The sequence below is a fragment of the Anomaloglossus baeobatrachus genome, chromosome 12 (assembly GCF_048569485.1).
Source record: "Anomaloglossus baeobatrachus isolate aAnoBae1 chromosome 12, aAnoBae1.hap1, whole genome shotgun sequence".
In the NCBI taxonomy this organism is placed as follows: domain Eukaryota; kingdom Metazoa; phylum Chordata; class Amphibia; order Anura; family Aromobatidae; genus Anomaloglossus; species Anomaloglossus baeobatrachus.
Genome location: NC_134364.1, coordinates 47816193 through 47843226, shown reverse-complemented (window position 1 = coordinate 47843226; position 27034 = coordinate 47816193). Strand labels below are relative to the sequence as shown.

Below are 27034 nucleotides of genomic sequence, written 5' to 3'. Positions count from 1 at the left end.
CAGAAGTGGGCACAAATACCATATGAAGTCATAGAAGGGCACTATTACTATATGTAGGCCCAGAGAAGAGTCCTTACTATGGTACTGTATATAAAGATGAGAACGAGCGCCACTATTACTACATGGAGGCAGAAAGAGATGCACAGAGGGAGAACTATTACTATATAGAGGCAGAGAGCGAGGCACTACTACAATATGGAGGTACAGAGGGGGGCACTATGTGAAAGCACAGAGAAGGGCACCTTTCCTTTATGAAAACATAGAGGAGGGCACTATTACTCTGAAAACACAGAGGGGGGCACTATTACTATATGAAAGCACAGAGGAGGGCACTATTACTATATGAAAGCACAGAGGAGGGCACTATTACTATATGAAAGCACAGAGGAGGGCGCTTACTATATGAAAGCACAGAAGAGGGCACTATTACTATATGAAAACACAGAGCAGGGCACTGTTACTATATGAAAGCACAGAGGAGGGCAATATTACTATATGAAAACACAGAGGGGGCACTATTATTATATGAAAACACAGAAGAGGGCACTATTACTATATGGAAACACAGAGGGAGGCACTATTACTATATGAAAGCACAGAGGAGGGCACTATTACTATATGAAAACACAGAGGGGGGCATTATTACTATATGAAAGCACAGAGGAGGGCACTATTACTATATGAAAGCACAGAGGAGGGCACTATTACTATATGAAAGCAAAGAGGAGGGCACTATTACTATATGAAAACACAGAGGAGGGCACTATTACTATATGAAAACACAAAGGAGGGCACTATTACTATATGAAAGCACAGAGGAGGGCACTATTACTATATGAAAGCACAGAGGAGGGCACTATTACTATATGAAAGCAAAGAGGAGGGCACTATTACTATATGAAAACACAGAGGAGGGCACTATTACTATATGAAAACACAGAGGAGGGCATTATTACTATATGAAAGCACAGAGGAGGGCACTATTACTATATGAAAACACAGAGGAGGGCACTATTACTATATGAAAACACAGAGGAGGGCACTATTACTATATGAAAACACAGAGGAGGGCACTATTACTATAAGAAAACACAGAGGAGGGCACTATTATATGAAAACACAAAAGAGGGCACTATTACTATATGGAAACGCAGAGGAGGGCACTATTACTATATGAAAACACAGAGGAGGGCACTATTACTATATGAAAACACAGAAGAGGGCACTATTACTATATGGAAACACAGAGGAGGGCACTATTACTATATGAAAGCACAGAGGGGGCACTATTACTATATGAAAGCACAGAGGAGGGCACTATTACTATATGAAAACACAGAGGAGGGCACTGTTACTATATGAAAACACAGAGGAGGGCACTATTACTATATGAAAACACAGAGGAGGGCACTATTACTATATGAAAGCACAGAGGGGGAACTATTACTATATGAAAGCACAGAGGAGGGCACTATTACTATATGAAAGCACAGAGGAGGGCACTATTACTATATGAAAACACAGAGGAGGGCACTGTTACTATATGAAAACACAGAGGAGGGCACTATTACTATATGAAAACACAGAGGAGTGCACTATTACTATATGAAAACACAGAGGAGGGCACTATTACTATATGAAAGCACAGAGGGGGAACTATTACTATATGAAAGCACAGAGGAGGGCACTATTACTATATGAAAGCACAGAGGAGGGCACTATTACTATATGAAAACACAGAGGAGGGCACTATTACTATATGAAAACACAGAGGAGTGCACTATTACTATATGAAAACACAGAGGAGGGCACTATTACTATATGAAAGCACAGAGGGGGCACTATTACTATATGAAAGCACAGAGGAGGGCACTATTACTATATGAAAGCACAGAGGAGGGCACTATTACTATATTAAAACACAGAGGAGTGCACTATTACTATATGAAAGCACAGAGGGGGCACTATTACTATATGAAAGCACAGAGAGGGCACTATTACTATATGAAAACACAGAGGAGCGCACTATTACTATATGAAAACACAGAGGAGGGCACTACAATGTGTGCAGAATTATTAGGCAAATGAGTATTTTAATCACATGATACTTTTTATACATGTCGTCCTACTCCAAGCTGTATAGGCTGAGAGCCAACTACCAATTAAGTAAATCAGGTGATGTGCATCTCTGTAATGAGGAGGGGTGCGGTGTAATGACCTCAACACCCTATATAAGGGGTGCTTAATTATTAGGCAACTTTCTTTCCTTTGGCAAAATGGGTCAGAAGAGAGATTTAACGGGTTCTGAAAAGTCCAAAATTGTGAGATGTCTTGCAGAGGGATGCAGCAGTCTTGATACTGCCAAACCTTTGAAACGTGATCACTGAACAATCAAGCATTTCATGGCAAATAGCCAACAGGGTCGCAAGAAGCGTGTTGGGCAAAAAAGGCGCAAAAATAACTGCCCATGAATTGAGGAAAATCAAGCGTGAAGCTGCCAAGATGTCATTTATCACCAGTTTGGCCATATTTCAGAGCTGCAACATTACTGGAGTTAGGGGAAGAATACTCCACAACACCATACAAAATGAGGGGTGGGTCCAGAATCTGCTGGATCGCCACCCTGAGCACAAACTCAACAGCATGTCATGAATAAAAACACATTTTTATAAATAAAAACTCAAATTTTATTAAACACACCATACAAAAGTGAACATCCAGATGTCATAAAAACATGTTAAAAATGGAGATGGCGGATAGCCCCCCCATACAAGCAATAATAGCCAGTGCTGGAACATGTAATGGAGGGGGGCTCCGTCTAAGGGAGGCCTCAGAAGAGCCTACGTATGTTTCAATTAGAAAATCTTCATCAGGGAAGAGGCATCCCCCTCCATTACATTGATACTATGGGCTGGTTGTCTACATTGGGCTTTTCATCACTGCCATAGGTTTGGATATATGGATCTGTGCCGCCCTGGCAAAACCAGGGTGTCACAGAGGTCTGCATACATCTTTATGGTGAAGAGCTCACTCTCCCTTGGGGAGTTTCCCACACCAAGACACACTAGCCAATCAGGCCCCACTCGCCCCCTCCTCAGGAAAACAGGAGGGGGAGAGAGGAGCTTGGGGAGAGCAGAGTTTAGTTTCAGTCAGTCTGCAGGAGGAGAGAGGGCTGGAAGCAGCCCCTGTGTGGGGCTAGGAGACGTGGCAGTGAGGGCCTCAGGAATAGGCCAGCCACTTCCTGTGTACGGAGGAGACACAAACACAGACACCAGGCAGGAGAAAAACACCCGAATTACACATACAGGTGTGGGACCCGTCCTCACAGCAGCCGTGAGCACCAGTTACCAGCAACTTGGTTAATTCTAGGACTCGTGTCAGTTATTACCTTATACTGTGAGTACTCCTACTCCCCAATCCATCACACCGGGGTCCCGGGACATCAACACCCTACCCGTGGAGGGAAAATCACCACCTTGCTGCCCATTACCATCCCCGGGATCCTGTGACCGGCAGCGGCGGTGCTGCATTACCTCACCGCACACCACGGGTGGCGTCACGGAACATAGACTACCAAATCTCCCCTTTATATAATGCCCCTTTTGTTGTGGTTCCTGGGATCACAGACCGGGTCACGCCACCGTGATACCTTCAGAAGCGTCCCCTTGGCCCGGATCTGAGTACCCCCTATCCCTGTGCGACACAGATCTCTTTTGGGACTGCAGCTTAATATATGCATGCATGGTACTGCAGATTGCTGTGCTATCTTCCACATGGAACTTTATGCTATTTGAGAGGCAGTGTAATCTAGTGTTCAGTTGTTGTATGCGTTTCTGTACCTGGCAATATGCAATGTAAACCCTTCTTATCAGCCAATATGTTCCAGCACTGGCTATTATTGCTTGTATGGGGGGCTATCCGCCATCTCCATTTTTAACATGTTTTTATGACATCTGGATGTTCACTTTTGTATGGTGTGTTTAATAAAATTTGTGTTTTTGTGCACTCTAAAAACTCTTTTCCTCATATTCATAACGTTACTGGAGTATCAAAAAGCACAAGGTGTGCCATACTCAGGGACATGGCCAAGGTAAGGAAGGCTAAAAAACGACCACCTTTGAACAAGAAACATAACATAAAACGTCAAGACTGGGCCAAGAAATATATTAAGACTGATTTTTCAAAGGTTTTATGGACTGATGAAATGAGAGTGACTCTTGATGGGCCAGATGGATGGGCCAGAGGCTGGATCAGTAAAGGGCAGATCGCTCCACTCCGACTCAGACGCCAGCAAGATGGAGGTGGGGGACTGGTATGGGCTGGTATCATCAAAGATGAACTTGTGGGACCTTTTCGGGTTGAGGATGGAGTGAAGATCAACTCCCAGACCTACTGCCAGTTTCTGGAAGACAACTTCTTCAATCAGTGGTACAGGAAGAAGTTGGTATCGTTCAAGAAAAACATGATTTTCATGCAGGACAATGCTCCATCACATGCATCCAACTACTCCACAGCGTGGCTGGCCAATTAAGGTCTAAAAGATGAAAAAATAATGACATGGCCCCCTTGTTCACCTGATCTGAACCCCATAGAGAACCTGTGGTCCCTCATAAAATGTGAGATCTACAGGGAGGGAAAACAGTACACCTCTCGGAGCAGTGTCTGGAGGCTGTGGTGGCTGCTGCACGCAATGTTGATCGTAAACAGATTAAGCAGCTGACAGAATCTATGGATGGTGGCTGTTGAGTGTCATCATAAAGAAAGGTGGCTATATTGATCACTAATTTTTTGGGTTTTGTTTTTGCATGTCACATATGTTTATTTCTAAATGTTGTGCAGTTATATTGGTTTACCTGGTGAAAATAAACAAGTGAGATGGGAATATATTTGTTTTTTATTAAGTTGCCTAATAATTCTGCACAGTAATAGTTACCTGCACAAACAGATATCCTCCTAAGATAGCCAAATCTAAAAAACACCCACTCCAACTTCCAAAAATATTAAGCTTGATATTTGAGTCTTTTGGGTTGATTGAGAACATAGTGGTTAATCAATAATAAAAAAAATCCTCTAAAATACAACTTGCCTAATAATTCTGCACACGGTGTATTACTATATGAAAGCACAGAGGGGGGCACTATTACTATATTAAAGCACAGAGAAGGGCACTATTACTATATCAAGTGCTGCTCTCCAAAAAATATTGTGACATAAACTTGTTGGGTCTGCGCAGTAGACGTCTATGGATACACTACAGTTTATTTAGGAAGTAGGCTAAATATACATTTTGATCCGAAGCAAATTTCTGCAGTGTATTTCAGATAGGGTTTGTTTATGGAGTGCAGTGGTAACACTGACCGGAGCCCTCCTGACTTGAACTCATAGCCTCATAAATGCCAGTGTTCAGGGCAGTAGACCCGTGAAATATGGACGGACGTCTGATTTCAGCCTAATACTCAGCTGTATGATCGCACTCTAATCTTTTCACAAAGCAGAAGGCTCCACTGGGCAGAGCTCCCATTTCTCAGAAATGAAAGTCCATGGTCATTAGTTATGTTTTTCTACCGTTTCTTTTATGTTTGTGAAGCTATGTGACCAGAGAGGAGATAGGAGCAAACCAAGTCCACGTGACAGAGATACCGTAATTCACAACTGAAAACTTCAGAAAACGGAATATACAGAAGTATATAGCTTAAAGTATACCTCGGAGCACCTCAATGTCCTCTACATTTAAAATGCTCTACAGAAGACTATTGTCAAAATGAATGAGTTTGTACTGATCCTGACTTACGGAAAGTATTACAGCCCAGAGCTTCATTCACAATTCTGCAGATCTCAGATGTCTCAGTATTCCTTGTTTTCCTAAAGGGGATGTCCAGTGCAAAAAATGGCTTGAACTAGAAACTCATCCAAGTTCATGTCTGAAAGGTGCCCCAATCCTCAGCTATAAGGTAAGGGGGTGTTACACGCAGCGATATCGCTGGTGAAAGCACCCGACCCCGTTGTTTGTGTGTCACGGGCAAATCGCTGCCCATAGCACACAACATCATTAGTCCCCGTCACACATACTTACCTGCCTAGCGACGTCGCTGTTGCCGGCAAACCGCCTCCTTTCTAAGGGGGCAGTTCGTTCGGCGTCACAGCGGCGTCACTAAGCGGCTGCCCAATAGAAGCGGAGGGGCGGAGATGATCGGGGTGTAACATCCCGCCCACCTCCTTCCTTCCTCATTGCCGGCGCCTGCAGGTACGCTGTAGTTCGTTGTTCCTGATGTGTGGAGGTGTGTGTGTGTCCAGGTGTGGAGTGTTGTGGAGTGTAGGTACCCACATTTCATCCCATGGATGGCACATTCCTTCTTTGTGTGGAACTACTGATAAGCATAAATACTTTCTTTGTGCATTGTTTATACATCTGTTCACTTATCCTTGGTAACCCCTTCATGACTATACAGCTTAGAATTATATTATAGATCTGTGCAATTGCCACATAGACACACAGATAATTATTCTACTACATCTATATTTTGATTATTTACATACACAGATATTCTTATTACGTTTAAACAAACAAGCTATAGCTTAGGCCACTTCCACAATAGTATCTGCCAATCCTACCTCTTGTGGTCGGCATTCCACAGTCTGACTGCTGTAACTGTAAAGAACCCTTTCCTATTTATCTGCCGGAATCTCTTTACTTCCACTTGCAGTGTGTACCCCCTGGTCCTTAGAATTGTCTTTGGAAGGAATAAGTCATGTGCCAGTCCTTTATATTGAACACATATGTATTTATATATTTAAATGAGATCTCCTCTGAGATGTCTTTTTTCTAAGCTAAACAAATGCAATGTTTTCAACTTCTCATCATATGAGAGGCCTCTATTCCTTTCAATAATCTAGTTTTGTCACTTACTAGGCTGTGTTTTGCTGTTTCAATAAAATCAGTGTTTTATCAGCATGAGATTATCAGTACAGGACTAGGTGTCTCATGCCTCCTAGTCATCTTAAGTAGTCCAACTGGGTTTTGCTGTGAATTTTGATTCTTCTATTGAATTCAATGAGAACAATTTTTAACTAATTTTCAAAAGAAAGTGGTTGTACCAATGTGACGCTCCTGGACTATCAGGTCGTCACAGGGTATTGCAAAATCTACCCTCCCATGCAGTATCCACCTCCCTCGTGGTTCTGGGTCCCTAACCAAATGGTGTTTCCTACAACAGCAAATCAAATCCTAGATACACCCTGCACCACACCCACTAGACACACTAGTGGACGGCTTGAGTGGAATAGAGTCGCCCCCTGGGGGGTAAGGAAGGGGAGGTGAGGAGTGTAGTCAGAGAGTGTGAGTTAGTCGGTGGTGTGAGAGAGTAGCCCTTGAGCTATGAGGAGCTCTGAGGAGGTCGGGAGCGGGGACTCCCATAAATAAACTGTCTAGGTTGCAGACAATGGTCTGGGCCTAGAGGAGTTGGACCCCCAGTCGCAGGGGATCATAGCAAGGGGCTCGGATCTGTCGAGCAGGACATCCGGCGGCCCTGCACCATCACCGGTCCGTGACCGAGGCATGACTGGGTACGTGGACCATAGATCGAGGAGTAGCTGCAGGCAACCCGATAATTTACCCGTGGAGAACGGAGTCTTCAAGATTCGTCCCCAACCGCTCCAAAATCGGGGCACTAGCGCAACGAGGGGGATAGGACTTTCTATCCAAAACGGTCCAGAAAATCCCAAGCGTGAGCCTGGAGAGCAAGCTCCCACACTTAGCCACAGTGGGGAGCGGGGCCCAGCAAGTTTCACACTACCGGGACCACCAGAGAAGTAAAGTTAGTGCCAGGAGGCAGGTCAGGGATCAGCAGGCAGCACCATTGGAGACGGGACCCGAACTAGCTCCCCTCAGCGGCAGTGGTGTCCAGAGACTTGGTTTACTCAGTTGTCGGTGTCTGCTTAATGGACTGAGCGAGTAAAAGAGTGATCCATGCATCCCACGGCCTTATCCAAACACCGAGTTCCGGGGTATCCTCCCTACCCGTGAAGGGTCACAACACCTGGCTGCCCCTCCCCCCCGTCATCATCCCGGGTACTCCCCAACGGCAGCGGCGGTATTCACCCCAGTTTCCGCGCCCCACGAGTGGCGTCACAAACTCTATAATCCCTTGTAAATACCCCCTTCATTTGAGTGGCCGCACGACCCCCGGGTCCGGAGACCCTTGAGCCACTGAGAACCCAGATCCGGGCAGCTCGGCTGCTGCCACGGGGCGGCACACCATCACACCAAAGTAGGATTACAGTCGGCTCTCTATAACATCAGGTTTACAAAATGCACAAAAAAAAACCAACAGTCTGATCTAATCTTGTCGGGCAGCCGTGACTTTTACTATCTCCTTCCTGTTAATTGAATCAGTGAGCATTCCTTACGCCTTACACAAAATAATTCCCTTCCTAGCAAAATTAGGCTTAGTCGTGACAGCAAGTAACTGCCCGAGGGGAATCGGAAAAATTCAAGGAAAGGTCTCTGCTTCATCCAATAGATCTATCAGCTGAAAAATGAGCAGTGGTTAAGACTTCCATCTGCAACATTTACGCTCTCCGCGGTCATTGGATTGTGAGCCAGGTATAAGCGCTACCAGATGTGACAAGGAAACGCCATCAATTACATGCCCCTCACACTGATGTGACATTTTTATTTTGCTACGAGTCTACTGTATTATTTGCTCCCCTTACCTGTGTTTGCTGAAGAGAGGTCTTGACTTTGGTTCACCTCTATGTTTGGTTGGGATGTAAACGTGGTAGCACTGAGTTCTGGGTTTAATTCAGTGGAATCGGTGACTTTTGGAGAAATTGTTTCTTCTAATTCAGTAACAAGAGAATTTTCTGTAACGTTGAAGACAGATTTGTCGTCGGACATCACAGTTATTCCGGGAGAAGTGGTGAACATGGCTACCTCATCATGTTCTTCTTCCATAAGACCTGCAGTAGTAAGTTCAGTCCTACCTAGGTTTTTAGGACTCTGAGTTGTATCCTTTGTATCATCCCATTCTTCTTCTAATTCTGGGACAATCAGTTCTTCATTTTCAGTGTTTTTAATGATTATCATTGTAGGGTCCGGGTCTGCAGGAAATTCAGTATTGACTGTAGTCAACGATTGTGCAGCAAGCTGAAAAGATACCGTAGAGTGGTCACTTTCAATATCAACAATGCTGGTCCTTGGGTTGGTCGTTAACATCTCTATGGTGTTGACCTGAGATGAATTTTCCAATTTGCTTTGACTTAAGTCCGTTTTATTATTTTCTGTTGGAGGAAAACTTTCATTTTTGGCTTCGACTCGCGGTGTCACACTTGGGATATAGCCAATGGTAGAGTCAGCCGTGGTGAGAACTCCAGTCTCATCTAAAGTCTTACCTTGGCTAATGAGACCAAGCCCAATAAGTCCAAGACTGTCAGCCTCTGGGCCTCTTTCAACCACTATACTGCTATTTTGTAGGTTCAAGTTATTTTGAGATTCTTGGGGAACAACAAGTTCATTGTCTGATGAGGTCACGTAAAAAGGAAAGTTATTGGTATCTGTTTCGAAAGTAGACAAAGTGGGTGGAAGAACGTCATCGGGTTCAGTGTTAACTGGTCCATCAAACCCTCCGTTGACGTCAAGGATACTATGCTTGTGTAGCCTCTGTAGAGAAAGACATGTTGCATTTGGTGGAAGGAGCAGGAGACTACACAGCACCCCACATATATGGAAGACGAGTGACCTCTTCATGGTGGCTGATGGGACTGCCAATATACGCAGAAAGCAGAATTCTTAAAGAGATAAAAAGAAAAAATATATTACTAAACAGACACACCCATAGGGTAAATGGGTCATCCAGAATTAGAAAAAGGGTCTACATTATTCCAAAATCGCACCCTTCTTGACCATGTCTCTACTCACATGAATGAGGCTTGAGTAGCTTACATTAACGTGAGCACCACTTGGTAAGGGAAAAGGGTATGAGGCCGATTCATCAAGACTGGCGTAGTGCCCGCTCGCTCTATGGGAGTCTTGATCGGAAACAATAGGAGCCACATAATCGATTTGTTACATCTTATTAGTGGTATGTGCCGTGCCAAAAATGCTACTCCAGTCAGCCAACGCCATCACTTTTAACGAATTTACCAAATGTGCGTTGCCGCACACCCATCCTCCCTGAATTGGTCAATTTTGCTGTAGCTGATTCAACCTAGCATGAAAATGGCCAAAAAAACACTAAATGTTTGTGCAATTCTACGCTGAACAAAAGTTTTCTGGCTTAAAAGCTTTAATGAATCGGCTCCTTTATCTTTTTCCAATCCTTAACAATCCACTTTAAAAGGGGTCAACTTTAAGGATTTTTTTTAAATTAAATTCATGTATTTGGGACTAAAAATAATTTTTGCAATTTGGTTTCAAAGAACATTTGGCACTATTTGGCTCATTGTTTCCCTGCACATTCAACTTATGATATTGTATGGGGTCATAAATCAGGTATAAGACAAATGAAAAAAAAAAGACAGATGAAAGAGTTAAGCCTGCTTTACACCATACGATCCAGCATACGATATCGTATGCGATCGTAACCGCCCCCATCGTATGTGCGGCACGTTCAATTTGTTGAACGTGTCGCACAAAGGATTAACCCCCGTCACACGTACTTACCCGTCCATACGACCTCGCTGTGTGCGGCGAACGTCCACTTCCTGGAGTGGGAGGGACGTTCGGCGTCACATCGACGTCACGCGGCAGCCGGACAATAGAAACGGAGGGGCGGAGATGAGCGGGACGTAAACATCCCGCCCACCTCCTTCCTTCCGCATTGCTGGCCGGGAGCTGCAGGACGCAGGTAAGATCTGTTCATCGTTCCCGGGGTGTCACACACTGCGATGTACGATGAACAACCTGACGTTCAATTTTTAGGAATTGAACGACGTGCGTGCGATGAACGTTTTACCATTCAAGCGCAATCGCACGTAGCTGTTACATGCTACAATGTAACTTACGATGCCTGTTGTGCGTCACTTATGACATGACCCCAACGACACATCGTAAGATATATTGTAGCGTGTAAAGCGGGCTTTACAAACTCCTTGGCAAACCATTGTACAGCGCTGTCTGACAAATTCTGGAGACTGCAACAGACAGTGCAGCATGAGGTTATAGAAGTCTAATGATGCAAACTTTTTAATGAAACCCAATTGCAAAAAAATAATTTTTAGCCCAAATTTTTTGCATTTAAGTTAAAAAAAACAAAACAATTATCCATAAAAGTGGATAACCCCTTTAAGTAAAATTATTAATAATATATTATTTTCATAGGCACACCATCAATTTAGGTTTATGACAAGGCAATATAATATAGGGCGTGCTACCGGAAAGCTGTGAGAAACATCAAAGGAGAAGGCACTTCTAAGAAATATTTGCCAAAGGTAGTGTACTCAGCAAGAGAATAATATGCACAGGCCATAGGTCAACATGAAAAAATATACTGCACCAAACACATTGCAGTTGTGCAAAATCTGTAACAGAGCCCCACCTACCATGTGCCATTGATTAAATGGATGCCTCTTTATGTGGCAGAGGGACCCCTTATGGTACCGGCGGCCGTCTGTGACTGTTTCCACCTCCCCCATATCTACCAGTACATTCCCTTCTTTTAGCTTGTTATTACATCCTACTAATATGTCCTCACACAGTTTTTACAAGAATATTTACAGCCTCTTTATAATTTTAACCTTACCATTTTAATAGGATACAGCTTTGCAGCATCAATTTAGAAGTTGCCCCTCTGTAGGGAATACTGTATTCACAAGGATGATGTAACTCTTTAAAGACTAAAGGGTTATTTTCTGTTCCAAGATCCTATCCCAATATGTAGTTGCTGTCTTAATAATAATATTAGCAAATACCTCCAATTAGAAATGTAGTATAGTGCTCATGATTAGTTATGTCACTTACCTCATGTGCAGGGTATTGCAGCTCATGGTTTAGACCACTCATATAGGGACCGTTAGTTAGTTGCTCATGGATACCTAAAGTCCTGCAATGTCCTGCACATGAGGTAAGAGACACCGTCAATCAGGTGAACTATGCTACATTTCCATTTAAAGGCACCTGCTAATTTTATTATTATTATTATTACACCTACTACACATTGGGATAGGATCTTGGACATGGGAATACCCCTTTAGCTAAACTATTGCACAATGAGTCGGCCAAACCCACCAATATTGGCGGGATTGGCCAACAGTCTTCTGTGTATGGGTGCCCCCCCCCCCCCCGACTCTCCCCGAGCACATTATGTTAGAAAAGATAAGGGTCGGACAGTGAATTTTAATGCCTGACCGTTTTGTTATCCAGGAGATAAAGCCAACTGGTAGCGTCTCTCATGTTTGCCACTTGAAAATACATTAATGTTCTGCCGAGATGAGAGCTCAAGTATATGGGGAAGTCAGGAAAGATAGCTGTCGGACAAACTGGAGTTTTCATGGGGTTGTCTGGTGAAAAAAGTTATGCATCCAAGAGATAGATGCTAACTTATCAATCGGCAGGGGTCCGACCCCCAGGAACTGCACCAATCAGCAGAACTGGGAATGTTTATCCCCTTTAGAATTGAGCAGCAGTGCACCTGCTCAACCTCCGCTTCATTCATCCCCTATGGGGCTGGTGTGCATTGTGCTCAACTTTCTTCCGGCAGACTCGTAGAAAATGATGGAGCAGCAATCTAACATCCAACCTGCCTCTCCATTTTGGAATAAAAGTGTCCTGTCAAGGATAAAAATTCCCTGTTCTGTCGACGGGTGGAGATCGCAGCAGTTGGACCCTCACGATTAACGAGTTATCATCAATCAACTGCATAAGTGATAACCTATTTTCACTGGAAAAAAACCCCAAAAACAAACAATTTAAGCTACAGTCATTCTATCCTGATGGGCTCAACGAGATGATAGAGTGGGGTCACTGATACGAGCACAAAAGTGCCCAAGTGCTCTCGAGTTGAGCAGGTCGGACAGGATCAACTCGAATAATGAGTATAATGGAAGTCAATTATTGGGCAGTCCGGCTCCAAAGCCTCCTTTTTTCTACCTTCTCTTTTTCGGATTGGTTACAGTTCCATTTATCAAAAAAAAAAATACAAAAAGGACTTCATATACGACTTCTGGTTTAATTTCTGAATGTCCAGTAACAGCTTCTTTTCCTCTAACCATCGATGGACATGCCACCTTCCAGACTTAGCATCCATATGTCGCGGGCGGAGGAGGGGACGCCGCGCTCTCCCACTGCCCGGGTCCGGCTGCCGCGGCAGCTGCGGCGGCCTGCTGCTGCTGCTGCTCGTGGCTCGAGCGATGGGCCGGATCCCGGGGACTCGAGCGGCGCTCCTTGCCCGTGAGTGAAAGAGGTTTGGGTTTTGGGATAGTTTATTGTCCGTGACGCCACCCACGGTTGTGGTGATTAGGTGGACACCACCGCTGCTCTGTCTGGGGAGCCCAGGAGTGATGGTATGGAGCAGCCAGTTGTTGGTTTGCCCCTCCGTTGGTAGGGGTGTTGGTGGTCCCGGGGCCCAGTGTTGGGGTTGGTATGGTGGACAGGCGGGTATGGGGCCTGTGGAGGTGCAGGGGCGCAGGGACAGCGCTGTGCCGCACGGCACGGAGGTACTCACTCAGCCAGTAAACACGACACAGTTCTCGGTAAACAAACGGCTGGTTGGACGGGTCCCTCGGACGGTTTAGGGTGCTGCGGTTCCCTGCAGTTAGCGGTGACGGTCTCTTCCCTGCACCTATGTAAAGTCTTTTTGGTACCGATGGGTTCCCACCGGTTACCCGCTCCTCGGCTTCAATCTGGGCCGAAGGAGCCCTACTTTGCCCGCAGGCGCTGGCCCTGGGAAACTGGTGCCTTGGCGGTGGCGGTGTCTCCCCTTCACGGTCGGACTGTTGCCTTCAATCGGGACTTGGTTGTTAGGAGACAGAGGTCCCCTTCACTGACGGATTTGGCAAATTATGGCGACTCCTAGCCTTGCCGGAATCCGAAAGGCCCCTGCCCTGGTGCTGACTGTTCTTCGTATACCGCTCCAGTACCGCCGGGTCACCACCCGTCTGCGGTCCTTCCGGCAACCTCCAAGCAGTCCCCCTGCAGACTATCACCACTGTCTGATGACCTTGCTGTCTCAGTCCGGGGCACACACCCGGACCAACTTCAGGCTTTCTTAACTGTTCCTTTTCTGTCACTGTCCTCCTCTACCACTTCACTGTTTTTTCCTTCACTCCCCTAGCTTAACTCTGTTCAGCCTGGTTCTTCCCGCCTCCAGGGCTGTGAACTCCTCGGTGGGCGGAGCCAACCGCCTGGCCCACCCCCTGGTGTGGACATCAGCCCCTGGAGGAAGGCAACAAGGATTTTAGGTTAGCCTTGGTGTACCTGCAAGGAATGTGGGGTGCATGTGATGTTGTGACCTGTGACCCCTGGCTTGCCCGGGGCGTCACACATATATCCATGGAATACTATTTCCTGGACCTGGCATCCTAGTTTCTGTAATAAGACGCATGATTTTCAGCCCAGCTCTCATTGTAGCTTTGAGTATGATCCCATACATAACTATACTTCATGTAACACCTATTGTTCCCCCTGAAGTTATATTAGAGAGAATCTTAAAAAAATGTCCTCTTTCAATATTCTGTATAAATTCTGCCTTGAACTCTGAGACTACCCTAGCTCTGCTATACCATCAGTCAGTTCTCCCTTGGATCTGGTGACAACCCTCGCTCTCCTATATCGCTGGGTAACTACTCCAGTTATATTGCTGAACTTCTAGGATTAGTCAGCTCTGCTACAACACTTGTTGTGACGTCACTCTACACCACTAGTTGCCATGTCTACACTCTGCTTCATCAGCTCCTGTGGTTCCAGTACTGCTCCTCTACTTGTATCAGTGTCTGTTGTTCTGACTGGGTTGCCCTACTGCACCATCACCTTGTGTCCGTGCTGTACAAGTATTGAATTGAAAAAGAACTTGAGCATCCACCTCTCCTAGTGAGATGTAACATTATTGCTTTGTTCCTCTTTATGAAGTCCATATTTTCAAATATGTTATACAAGCTATGAGCGGACAAAAAAAATAAGAGTTCTTCCCATCTTGATAAATGGATAGTATAGGGTAGTGCTTGTAAGTACAAGCGCTTTACTGCTTGTTAAAATTTGCCTCCATTCTTGAGATAGGTACACTTTTCTTTTGTTTACATCTCACTGTCTAGGTGACCGACCATATGAGATATTTACACTTTTCTTTTGTTTACATCTCACTGCCTAGGGGACCGACCACATGAGATATTTACACTTTTCTTTTGTTTACATCTCATTGCCTAGGAGACAGACCACATGAGATATTTACACTTTTCTTTTGTTTACATCTCACTGCCTAGGAGACCAACCAAATAAGATATTTACATTTTTGTTTACATCTCACTGTCTAGGAGACAGACCATATGAGATATTTACACTTTTCTTTACACCTCACTGTGTAGGAGACAGACCATATGAGATATTTACACTTTTGTTTACACCTCACTGTGTAGGAGACAGACCATATGAGATATTTACACTTTTGTTTATATCTCACTGCCTAGGAGACCAACCAAATGAGATATTTACACTTTTGTTTACACCTCACTGTGTAGGAGACAGACCATATGAGATATTTACACTTTTGTTTATATCTCACTGCCTAGGAGACCGACCAAATGAGATATTTACACTTTTGTTTACACCTCACTGTCTAGGAGACAGACCATATGAGATATTTACACTTTTGTTTACACCTCACTGTGTAGGAGACAGACCATATGAGATATTTACACTTTTGTTTACACCTCACTGTGTAGGAGACAGACCATATGAGATATTTACACTTTTGTTTATATCTCACTGCCTAGGAGACCAACCAAATGAGATATTTACACTTTTGTTTACACCTCACTGTCTACGAGACAGACCATATGAGATATTTACACTTTTGTTTACACCTCACTGTGTAGGAGACAGACCATATGAGATATTTACACTTTTGTTTACACCTCACTCTGTAGGTGACAGACCATATGAGATATTTACACTTTTGTTTATATCTCACTGCCTAGGAGACCTACCACATGAGATATTTACACTTTTGTTTACACCTCACTGTCTAGGAGACCTACCACATGAGATATTTATATTTTTCTTTTGTTTACAGCTCATTGCCTAGGAGACCGACCACCGCTGCTGTCTTGCTTGTAAGCACTCCGCTGAAGCTGTACAGGTTTAGAAGGTAACAGAATACCCCAGTGATTCTGACCAGCTTCAAAACAGCTCTTTCAAACTGAATAGAAAAGAGCTGGTAAACACTGCATATGATCTACTGTAAACTGCGGTGGTCGGTGTCCAAGGCAATTGACTAAACAAAAGAAAAGTGTTAATATCTCAAGAATGGCTGCAAATTTTAATAAGCAGTAAATTGCAAAATTGCTTCTATTTACATTTACTCTCCGACTACATCCATATATCAAGTCTGGAATAGACCTTTATCTATATTCTGCAAGAATTCTCATTGACTCATTGAGGACAATGAAATTATTATATTGCAATGATATTTTCTATGTTTTTACTTTAAGACAGATGATACAATAAAGCAATTAAATCTCTGGAAAACAGAGGCACAAATGTTTGGGAACATTCCCCCTGTGACCGATGTAATAAACCAACTCCCACATGAGATCTGTAAAGACAGAAGTCGTCTCGGGGGACTCCTCAAGTCTAAAGAAACACAAGTCATAAATGATTTCCTCCAGGCACAACACAAGGAAAAAAAAAGATCCCTGTCCATATATTACATGGAATACATTACAATTCCCATTTTCAATTTTATCTTTATTTTTTATATATATTGGAGAATAATGAATTTAATCCTCTAGGAAGAGAAAAGTCCTTACATGTAGTAAACAATACGTACTCCATCGAGCATGGAGGGCAGCGTGAATGTGATGCGCTATCGTCTGTGGTTACCATGGAGACGCTATCATCGTACCGATGAACGATGACCCACAATGCAATGTTTCACAACACCCCCTGTGACTGGCATACAGTGGCACTGCAGTCGGGAAGGACTACGCTTGGTCTTGCAAACAGGACTGCAATGCAGTAAATGCTGACAATGGAGACTATTAACCTGTTTCATGCCAGATAACCCCTGGAAATAACTCTGATAGATAAGGTGGGAAATGATCAAGAAGAATGTACACCGAAAAAAAAAAATCACAAAAGGGAGGAAAGTACAGTATATATGAAGATATTTTCTCAATTTAGAAAAAGAGCAAGTGAATAAAGTATCAAAAGTAAAAACAAAAATCTACATGTACACAATAAAGAGATAATACCCATAGAGAAGTGTATTATCCAAAATGGTAAATATATATATATATATATATATATATATATATATATATATATATATACATATATATATATATATATATATATATATATATATATATATATATATATATCACTACAGTTTAAAAGTTTAGGGTCATTTAGATATTTCCTTATTTTTGAAAGAAAAGCACATTTTTTTTTTTTAAATGAAGCTAACATTACATTAAAGGGAACCTGTCATCAGAAATTTCGCCCAAAAGCTAAAAGATTCCCCCTCTGCAGCTCCTGGGCTGCATTCTAGGAAGGTCCCTGTTATTATTGTGCCCCATGTGAGACCAAAATAAAGCCTTTATAAAGTTCTACCTTTTTGTATTCAGATACTGTAAATGTGTCACGGGGGCGGGCTCTCTGCCGTCCGTTATTCTGCCTCCTGGTCCTGTATGCCGCCCCCATCGCTCCTTTCCATATCTGATGCACCGCCCACTGCTCCAGCCATCCCCGCGCATGCCCAGTGCCAGTCTCACAGGACTGAGCAGTGTGACCGCTGGTGACGTGTGCGCAGGCAAGTGATTATGGACGGGACTGTGACTGTTATCAGCAAGTACCCGCCCATAATCTCGTGAGCGCGCAAACCTCTCCAGCATTCACACTGAGCTCAGTGTAGATGCTAGACTGTATGGGCTGCTTCCAGGGATGACGTCCCTTTGTCATGTGATAGTATTTTGAACACGCCCCTATCACATGACAAAGGGACGTCATCCCTGGAAGCAGCCCATACAGTCTAGCATCTTCTCTGAGCACAGTGTGACCGCTGGAGAGGTTTGCGCGCTCAAGAGATTATGGCCGGGTACTTGCTGATAACAGTCACAGTCCCGCCCATAATCACTTGCCTGCGCACACGTCACCAGCGGTCACACTGCTCAGTCCTGTGAGACTGGCACTGGGCATGCGCGGGGATGGCTGGAGCTGTGGGCGGTGCATCAGATATGGAAAGGAGCGATGGGGGCGGCATACAGGACCAGGGGGCAAAATAACGGACGGCAGAGAGCCCGCCCCCGTGACAGATTTACTGAATCTGCATACAAAAAGGTAGAACTTTATAAAGTCTTTATTTTGGTCTCACATGGGGCACAATAATAACAGGGACCTTCCTAGAATGCAGCCCAGGAGCTGCAGAGGGGGAATCTTTTAGCTTTTGGGCGAAATTTCTGATGACAGGTTCCCTTTAAACAGAAATCCCCTCTATACATTGTAATTTGGTAAATGACTATTCTAGCTGCAAACGTCTGGCTTTTAATGCAATATCTACATAGATATATACAGGCCCATTTCCAACAACCACCACGCTGGTGTTCTAATGGTAAATGGTGTTTGCTAACTGGGTTCGAAGGCTAATGGATGTTTAGAAATCCCTTGAAAACCCTTGTGCAAGTATGTTAGCACAGCTGAAAACAGTTTTGCTGATTAGAGAAGCTATAAAACTGACCTTCCTTTGCGCTAGTTGAGAATCTGGAGCATTATTACATTTCTTGGTTCCATTAAACTCTCAAAATGGCCAGAAAAAGAGAACTTTCATGTGAAACTCGACAGTCTATTCTTGTTCTTAGAAATGAAGGATATTCCATGCGAGAAATTGCCAAGAAACTGAAGATTTCCTACAATGGTGTGTAGTACTGCCTTCAGAGGAGAGCATAAACAGGCTCTAACCAGAGTAGAAAGAGAAGTGGGAAGCCGCGCTGCACAACTGAGCAACAAGACAAGTACATTAGAGTCTCTAGTTTGAGAAATCGACGCCTCACAGGTCCTCAACTGGCAGCTTCATGAAATAGTACCCGCAAAATGCAAGTGTCAACGTTTACAGTGAAGAGGCGACTCCGGGATGCTGGCCTTCAGGGCAGAGTGGCAAAGAAAAAGCCATATCTGAGACTGGCTAATGAAAGGAAAAGATTAATATAGGCAAAAGAACAGACAATGGACAAAGGAAGATTGGGAAAAAAAAGTGTTATGGACAGACGAATCGAAGTTTGAGGTGTTTGGATCGCACAGAAGAACATTTGTGAGACGCAATACAACTGAAAAGATGCTGGAAGAGTGCCTGAAGCCATCTGTCAAGCATGGTGGAGGTAATGTGATGGTCTGGGGTTGCTTTGGTGCTGGAAAAGGGGAGATTTGTACAAGGTAAAAGGGATTTTGAATAAGGAAGGCTATTACTGTTGAGGAGAGCCATAAGATTAAATACTTAATTAACCTCTTGACAAGGGATTGTGGGAAATATCGATTTGCCTTACATAATTCAGGTTTCAGATCATATACATGACACAGATATAAAGATGGCCGCTATTTCCTGTTATCCACACCTTGCTTGGAATGCAAGGAATGTCCAGATGAAAGAAGACCTCCATATAAGGGAAGACCTCTGGTCAAGCTGGAAATCACAGACCAAAACATCAGCATGGAGGCACCAGATGACGTCCCTCCCATCGTCATGGTTTCATCCACTGGAGTCAGACCCGCCCATCAACAGCAACACGGATCTCCCCATTCGCTAGCCCATGAACTGTCCCACTAAATGTGCATATCTGAACTTGTGTACGCCCCTAGCCTATATCAAGAGGACGCATGCTCTTCTCTGTCGGTTTTTGGTGCCATCTTTACTGTGACCAAGAAGAGATTACACATCCGACTGTGTCTGGTGTGGATTCTTTTATGCATGCACTTGGTATATACCAATTCGGCCAGGCAGTAGGCAACTAGTGATCTCTGGTTAAGAGTTCACCTTAACATTACTCCATTTTGCAACGCCATGCCATACCCTGTGGACAGCGCTTGATTGGAGCCAATTTCATCCTACAGCAGGACAATGACCCAAAGCACACCTTCAAATTACGCATGAACTATTTATGGAAGAAGCAGGCAGCTGGTATTCTCTCTGTAATGGAGTGGCCAGCCCAGTCACCAGATCTCAACCCTATTAAGCTGTTGTGGTAGCAGCTTGACCGTATGGTACAAAAAAGTGCCCATCAAGCCAATCCAACATGTGGGGGGGGAGCATGGGGTGAAATATCTCCAGATTACCTCCGCAAATTAACAGCTAAAATGTCAAAGGTCTGCAAAGCTGGAATTGCTGCAAAGGAGCATTCTGTGCCGAAAGGAAAGTGTGAAGAGAAAATTATTATTTCAAGTAAAAATCATTATCTCTAACTTCGTCAATGTCTGGACTATATTTTCTATTCATTATGCAACTCATTTGATAAAAAAAAGTATGATTTTTTATGGAAAAGACAAAATTGTCTGGGTGACCCCAAACTTTTGAACTGTAGTATGTGTGTGTGTGTGTGTGTATATATATACATAAATATATATATATATATATACTAGCTGCAGTACCCAGGCGTTGCCCGAGACAGTGACTATCTCTCTGTCTCTCTACCAGTCTCTGTTTGTCTGTATCAGTCTCTCTGTCTGTCTCTGTATCAGTGTCTTTGTCTGTCTCTATATCAGTCTCTGTCTCTATCTCTGTGTCTGTCTGTCTCTGTCTGTCTCTTTCCCCATCTGTCTCGTTCCCGCTCTGTCTCGCTCCCGCTCTGTCTCGTTCCAGGTCTGTCTCGTTCCCCATCTGTCTCTTTCCCCATCTGTCTCATTCCCCGTCTGTCTCTTTCCCCGTCTGTCTGTCTCTTTCTCCATCATTTTACTTGTTTCTGTCTCTTTCCCTGTCTCTTTCCTTGTCTCTTTCCTTGTCTCTGTCTCTCTGTCTGTCTCTTTCCCTGTGTCTCTGTCTCTTTCACTATTTGTCTCTTTCCCTGTCTGTCTCTTTCCCTGTCTGTCTCGTTCCCCGTCTGTCTCGTTCCCTGTCTGTCTTTTACCCGTCTATCTCGTTCCAGGTCTGTCTCTTTCTCCGTCTGTCTCTTTCCCCATCTGTTTTTATCTCTTTCCTTGTCTCTGTCTCTTTCACTGTCTGTCTCTTTCCTTGTCTCTATCTCTTTCCCCGTCTGTCTCTTTCCCCGTCTGTCTCTGTCTCTTTCCTTGTCTCTGTCTCTTTCCCCGTCTGTCTCTTTCCTTGTCTCTATCTCTTTCCCCGTCTGTCTCTTTCCCCATCTGTCTCTTTCCCCATCTGTCTCTGTCTCTTTCCTTGTCTCTATCTCTTTCCCCGTCTGTCTCTTTCCCCGTCTGTCTCTTTCTCCGTCTCTTTACTTGTCTCTGTCTCTTTCCCTGTCTCTTTCCCTCTCTGTCTCTGTCTCTTTCTCTGTCTCTTTACTTGTTTCTGCCTCTTTCCCTGTCTCTTTCCTTGTTTCTGACTATCTATTTCTCTGTCTCTTTCTCTGTCTCTTTACTTGTTTCTGTCTCTTTCCCTGTCTCTTTCCTTGTCTCTGTCTGTCTCTTTCCCTGTCTGTCTCTGTCTCTTTCTCCATCTCTTTAATTGTCTCTGTCTCTTTCCCTGTCTCTTTCTTTGTATAATACGATAAAGAGTTGCACACCAGTCACAATGTATAGGGGAATGATGAAAAGCAAAACTGCTATGGGAATGCTAGACTGAAAAATACAATGAACTATCTGAAAAAGTGAAAAACATGAAAAATGGAATATGCATAACTGCTATGAATAATAGAAATATAAGAGATGTTTAGCCATTGTATTGATCAATGCAAAAGAGCCCCAAACCAACGCCAAGGTAATCTCTATTTTTGGAGTCCCTAGCCTATATGTAACCTCACCTGCAGTTAAAAAACTTGCTCTGTATGGGAAGCAAAGGACCAAGCAATATTTGTGAATGGAAACAAATGGCTGTGGGTGGGGCAGGGTTCTGAGACAAAAAGTGCATACTAACTAAAGAATGTATGCCTGGAACACCAATGGTGTGAACATGGTGCAATACTCAAAAAACATAACTCTCTGTCTCTCTGCGTCTTTCCCTGTCTGTGTCTATCTGCCTCTGTCTGTCTTTGACTGTCTGTCTGTCTCTGTCTCTTTCCCAGTCTGTCTCTGTCTCTTTCTATCAGTCTCCCCAACGACATCTTATTACCTCACACATAAGCTTCTTATACTATGAATGTCCATTGTTCCTATAGCAACCAATTACAGTTCCTATTAATAACCTAATAGCTCGCAGCTCCAATGACTTTAATGGAGGCAGGATTTTTGGAGAGTAACTAAAGTGCGGGGTTAAATTTCCCCCTCAAAACATGGTCTATGACGTTCCCTGAGTCACATGGGGTGTCTGTGCAAAATTTTGTGATTGTAAATGCGACGGTGCGGATTCCATTAGCGGACATACACACACACACACAAACACACACACACACACACACTATGGTCCCTTTGCAGTTTAATAGCTCATCATAATGCACAATGCCACCTGCTTTGGATAATGATGTGGCCTTCCAGATTGCACCAATGGTCCGTCCTCCCCTACTGGTACTGTAATATCCTAATTATTTCTTCCGATGAATGAAGGAACCAAGAAATAAATAATGTAATGGTTTTCTAGATCCAGAAAAAAAGTTAATGGAGTCTTCTAAGTTTATCGGGAAAAAAAATCCAGCATCTGCAAAAATAGGTAATTCGTAAAACTTTAATGATTGTCCATTAAAAAGCGGGGGTGATACAAAAGTTATAAAAACATGGGAAAAAGTAGACAATGGTCTACGCATTTCGAGCAGTCAGCTCTGAATGTCGTGATTAAGAGAAGGGTTATCTGCTCGAAACGCGTAGACCATTGTTTTTCTATATTTTAATAACTTTTGTATCACCCTCCTTTTTTAGGGAGAATCATTAAAGTCATGTTTTACTAATTTTTCGGATGGTGGATTTTTTTCTTTGTCAAACTATCACCTGGAAGCCAGCCCAGACCAATTACTCCTCTGTCTGGTGAGCTGACGATTGCACCTTTTTTCTTTTCTAAGTTTATGGTTACTTTGTAAAATTAGGATGGTAGGTCTAGTAGTTGGTTTTTGGACACCCAGTTGCTCATTAATTCCTGGTCAGGTATACGCAACGCCCCATAGCCACTATTCTCATCCTACCAGCTCTTGCCACAGCGTCCTCCTGGCCCGGAGTACATAGTACTGCACAGCCAATCAGTGAGCTCAGTGGCACTAGTTCATGGCATGACCGGCTTGGAACCATTGAGCTCAGTGACTGGCTGCAGCGCTGTTGACGTGACAATAAGTCTAAGCTCATGTCTAGTAATAATCTGTAAGAATTGCTCCAGCAGAAAGCCGTTGGCAAAAAATGTCGTGCAAACACAACTTTCTTGTTTGTTTTGAAAAAATTGCTATTTAGCCATTTGTTTTTTCTTTCATTTGTAAAGGATCTGTTTTTTTCTCACTGGATCAGTTTCACATGATGTGAAGTTGACGTGACATCACCGGATCCCCTAGGTCACGGAGCCCGGGGGTCTAGCGATGGGGAAGAGTGGACTGCAATAGCGCGTCTCACAGGCACTATTGCCAACATAAGGTATTTGAGAGAAACCTAGTTTCTCAACATAATATCAATCTAGCAAATAATAAATATGGGTGAACCACCCCTTTAAGTTAAGTCACTGGTTCTAACAGATGAATACTTGGCACAGGAGGAGTACAGCACGGCTTGTTTTTTTGCTTTGCTTTCTTAGAGTAACTATAGCCGGTGGAAAGAGTTTTTGTGAAATCATAAATCCCATTTAAGAAGGTGGGAATAACCCTTTAAAATATTGCACGGAGAGATCTAATATACATCTCAGATAGGAAGATTCTACTTGCATTTGTAAAAAAAAAAAAAGTTTTCAGCATGGCCGAAACTAGTGTCTAACATGGAGAAGAAAGAAGATGTAGATGTGGCAAGTCTAGGGACAATGCACAGACCACAAGGACACTAAGGGCCCGATTCAACTATTCATCCAGACATTGTGCAGTCACTGGAGTGAGATTTCTGCCATAGAAAACACCGCAGCTTGTCATGAATTAGATGAGCTGTGGAGTCCCGACCCTGCAGTGTCCCCCTCCCACTCCTACAGCACCCCTCCAACCTCTCCCGCCTCTGTAGCACCCACTCCAGCCTCTCCCACCTCTGCTGCGCCCCCTACGACACCGCCTCCATCTGCTCAAGCCTCTACACTGTCCCCTCCAGCCCCTCCCACCCCTGCAGCACCCCTCCAACCCCTCCCACCCCTGCAGCGCCCCTCCAACCCCTCCCACCTCTGCAGAACCCCCTCCAGCCCCTGCAGCACCCCTACCACCTCTGCAGCACCCCCTCCAACCCCTACAGCACTCCCTCCCACCTCTGCAGCACCCCCTCCAGCCCCTTCCACTCTGCAGCACCCCCTCCAGCCCCTCCCACTCTGTAGCACCCCCTCCCACCCCTGCAGCACCCCCTCCAGCCCCTCCCACTCTGCAGCACCCCCTCCAGCCCCTCCCACTCTGCAGCACCCCCTCCAGCCCCTCCCACTCTGCAGCACCCTCTCGCACCCCCTCCAGCCTGTAGCACCCCCTCCCACCTCTGTAGCACCCCCTCCAGCCCCTCCCACTCTGCAGCACCCCCTCGCACCCCCTCCAGCCTGCAGCACTCCCTCCCACCTCTGCAGCACCCTCTCCAGCCCCTCCCACTCTGCAGCACCCCCTAGCAGCCCATCCAGCCCCTGCAGCACCCCCTCCCACTCTTGCAGCAATTCCCTCCCACCCCTTCTGCCCCTGCAGCTCCCCTCCTGCCACTGCAGCGCCCCTGCCCACCCCAGCAAAAGACCATTTTGTCAAAACTGATGTGAAAAGACCAAAGTCGCAAAATTTAGGTGCAACTTCGAGTTGCGCGTAAATTTTGGAACTTTTCAAAGCTCTTATGCTGGAATTCTATTGTGAAAGCTTTGATAAATCAGGCATTATACATTATATCTTATACTTACTGCTTTTATACACAATGCTAATCAAAGGCGAAGCGTCACTTCTAATTAAAGGGTTTCTTATTGTTGAACAATTCAAACTTGTTTGCAGTTGCTGACAATAAGCAGATCACAAAAAACAAACCCATGTGCCATCTGGTTTTGCCGACATCTCACAGATTGTCAGCAAAAAAGACTCAGAATAAGATATCCTCTGAGTTTAAAGGTTGTCTCCTCTCAGAAAACTTTTCCTGATATTTACAATTCATGTTTAAAAAGGAAAGTGTGGTTTAACTACCCTCCCCAAGTCCAGCGCTGAGTCTCCAGGATTGCTGCTGTCTGTTATTGTCTGTGGCGCTGACGTCATGTGAGTTTAGCAGTTCTGGGTGGATTGTGCCATAAACTGTCGACATGACATCAGCCCTGCATTGCAGCAGTAGAGACTCAACTCTGGACCAGGGAAGAGTGAGAAAAGCACAGTTTGATTTTTTACAACGAACTGTACATATCAGGAATTGTTTTCTGAAAGGGGACTGACTACAACTTTAACAGAACAGACACACAGGTATTCCAATATTAGGACTCCTGCACATGTCAGGGATTTTTCTCAGGATTTGGTCAGTGTCAGTTTTTACCATCAGAGTTTGGTCAAAATTTAATCAGTTTGTTTTGATAAAAAAAAAAAAAGAAGTGTTGGAGGTTTCTCAAACTTCTCATATCAAACAGTCCATGAAAGATGGACTGATGATGTCCAAGTACTGTCCGATTTTTTTTCGCAGCTTGCAATAGTGAGTTTGATCCAACACTCAGATCAATATTGCACAAATCTCCATGCTTCTGTGCAAACGACTCAGTCCAAGGAAAAAGTGGGATATGTGGACTCTGAAAAAGACGAATACTGCCAGGACAAAGCGCAGCGTCCAAAGTGAATCCACTAGCTTTATTCATGTGAATGGCTCCTTCAGGGGTTCTGTCATGGGTGTGCCCCGCTCTTGGGAGACTTCTGGCGACTCTGGGACCAGAAGGTCACAACGCCTTATTGTTCGCAGGTCTGCAGCTCGTATTTGAGTGAATCTACTTTATTTTAGTGCTTTAGGGGTTAATAACGCTTTACTATGTGGGAGCCTTAATCCCAGATGCAGCTCTTTTGTGACCACACTCCTTCCTATAAAACAGGGGTTGGGAACCTCTGGCCCGCGGGCCGTATGCGGTCCCCGATGACTTTTTATGCGGCCCCTGGGCACATTCCTTGGGACTGCAGTACTCGAGCGGTAGCTGCGGACATGTCGGCTGCTGGCCCTTTCAATCACCATGTGTCACGCACATTTGATTAGTTCCTCAGCCTGTTGGCCTGTGCCAGCCTGGTGAGGACGTACTTTGTGGTCGAGGTAAGCGTGACATGCTCTGCACTCCCGTCCCACAGAAGAAGAGGAGCATCAGGTTTACCGGCCTCCCTTTTGTAGATGCCTCCGACTGCTGTGACTGTGAGCATCCTGCCTCCCGCTCTGCAGTGAGTCTCCTGCCTACTGCAGTGAAGTGAGCCTCCTACCTCCCACGGTGCTGTGAGCCTCCTGCCTCCTGTGGTCCTGTGAGACTCCTGCCTCCTGCTCTACAGTGAGTCACCTGCCTCCTGCAGTGAAGTGAGACTCCTACCTCCCGCGGTGCTGTCAGCCTCCTGCCTCCCATGGTGCTGTGAGCCTCCTGCCTCCTGCTGCTGTGAGCCCTCTACCCAGTGCTGTATACCCCCCAGTACTGTGAATGCCCACCAGTGCTATGTGCCCCCT

At 44.7% G+C, this 27034-nt stretch overlaps 1 protein-coding gene across 1 annotated transcript in view; it reads right to left on the bottom strand.

Annotated features, from left to right (window-relative positions):
* Window positions 1–27034, bottom strand: part of ARMH4 (armadillo like helical domain containing 4) — a 240406-nt gene that overhangs the window by 194775 nt on the left and 18597 nt on the right. Inside the window, exon 2 of the mRNA XM_075330953.1 lies at window positions 8713–9786. Within this exon, the coding sequence (XP_075187068.1) occupies window positions 8713–9786 (1074 nt within the window). The remainder of the gene's footprint in view (window positions 1–8712; window positions 9787–27034) is intronic.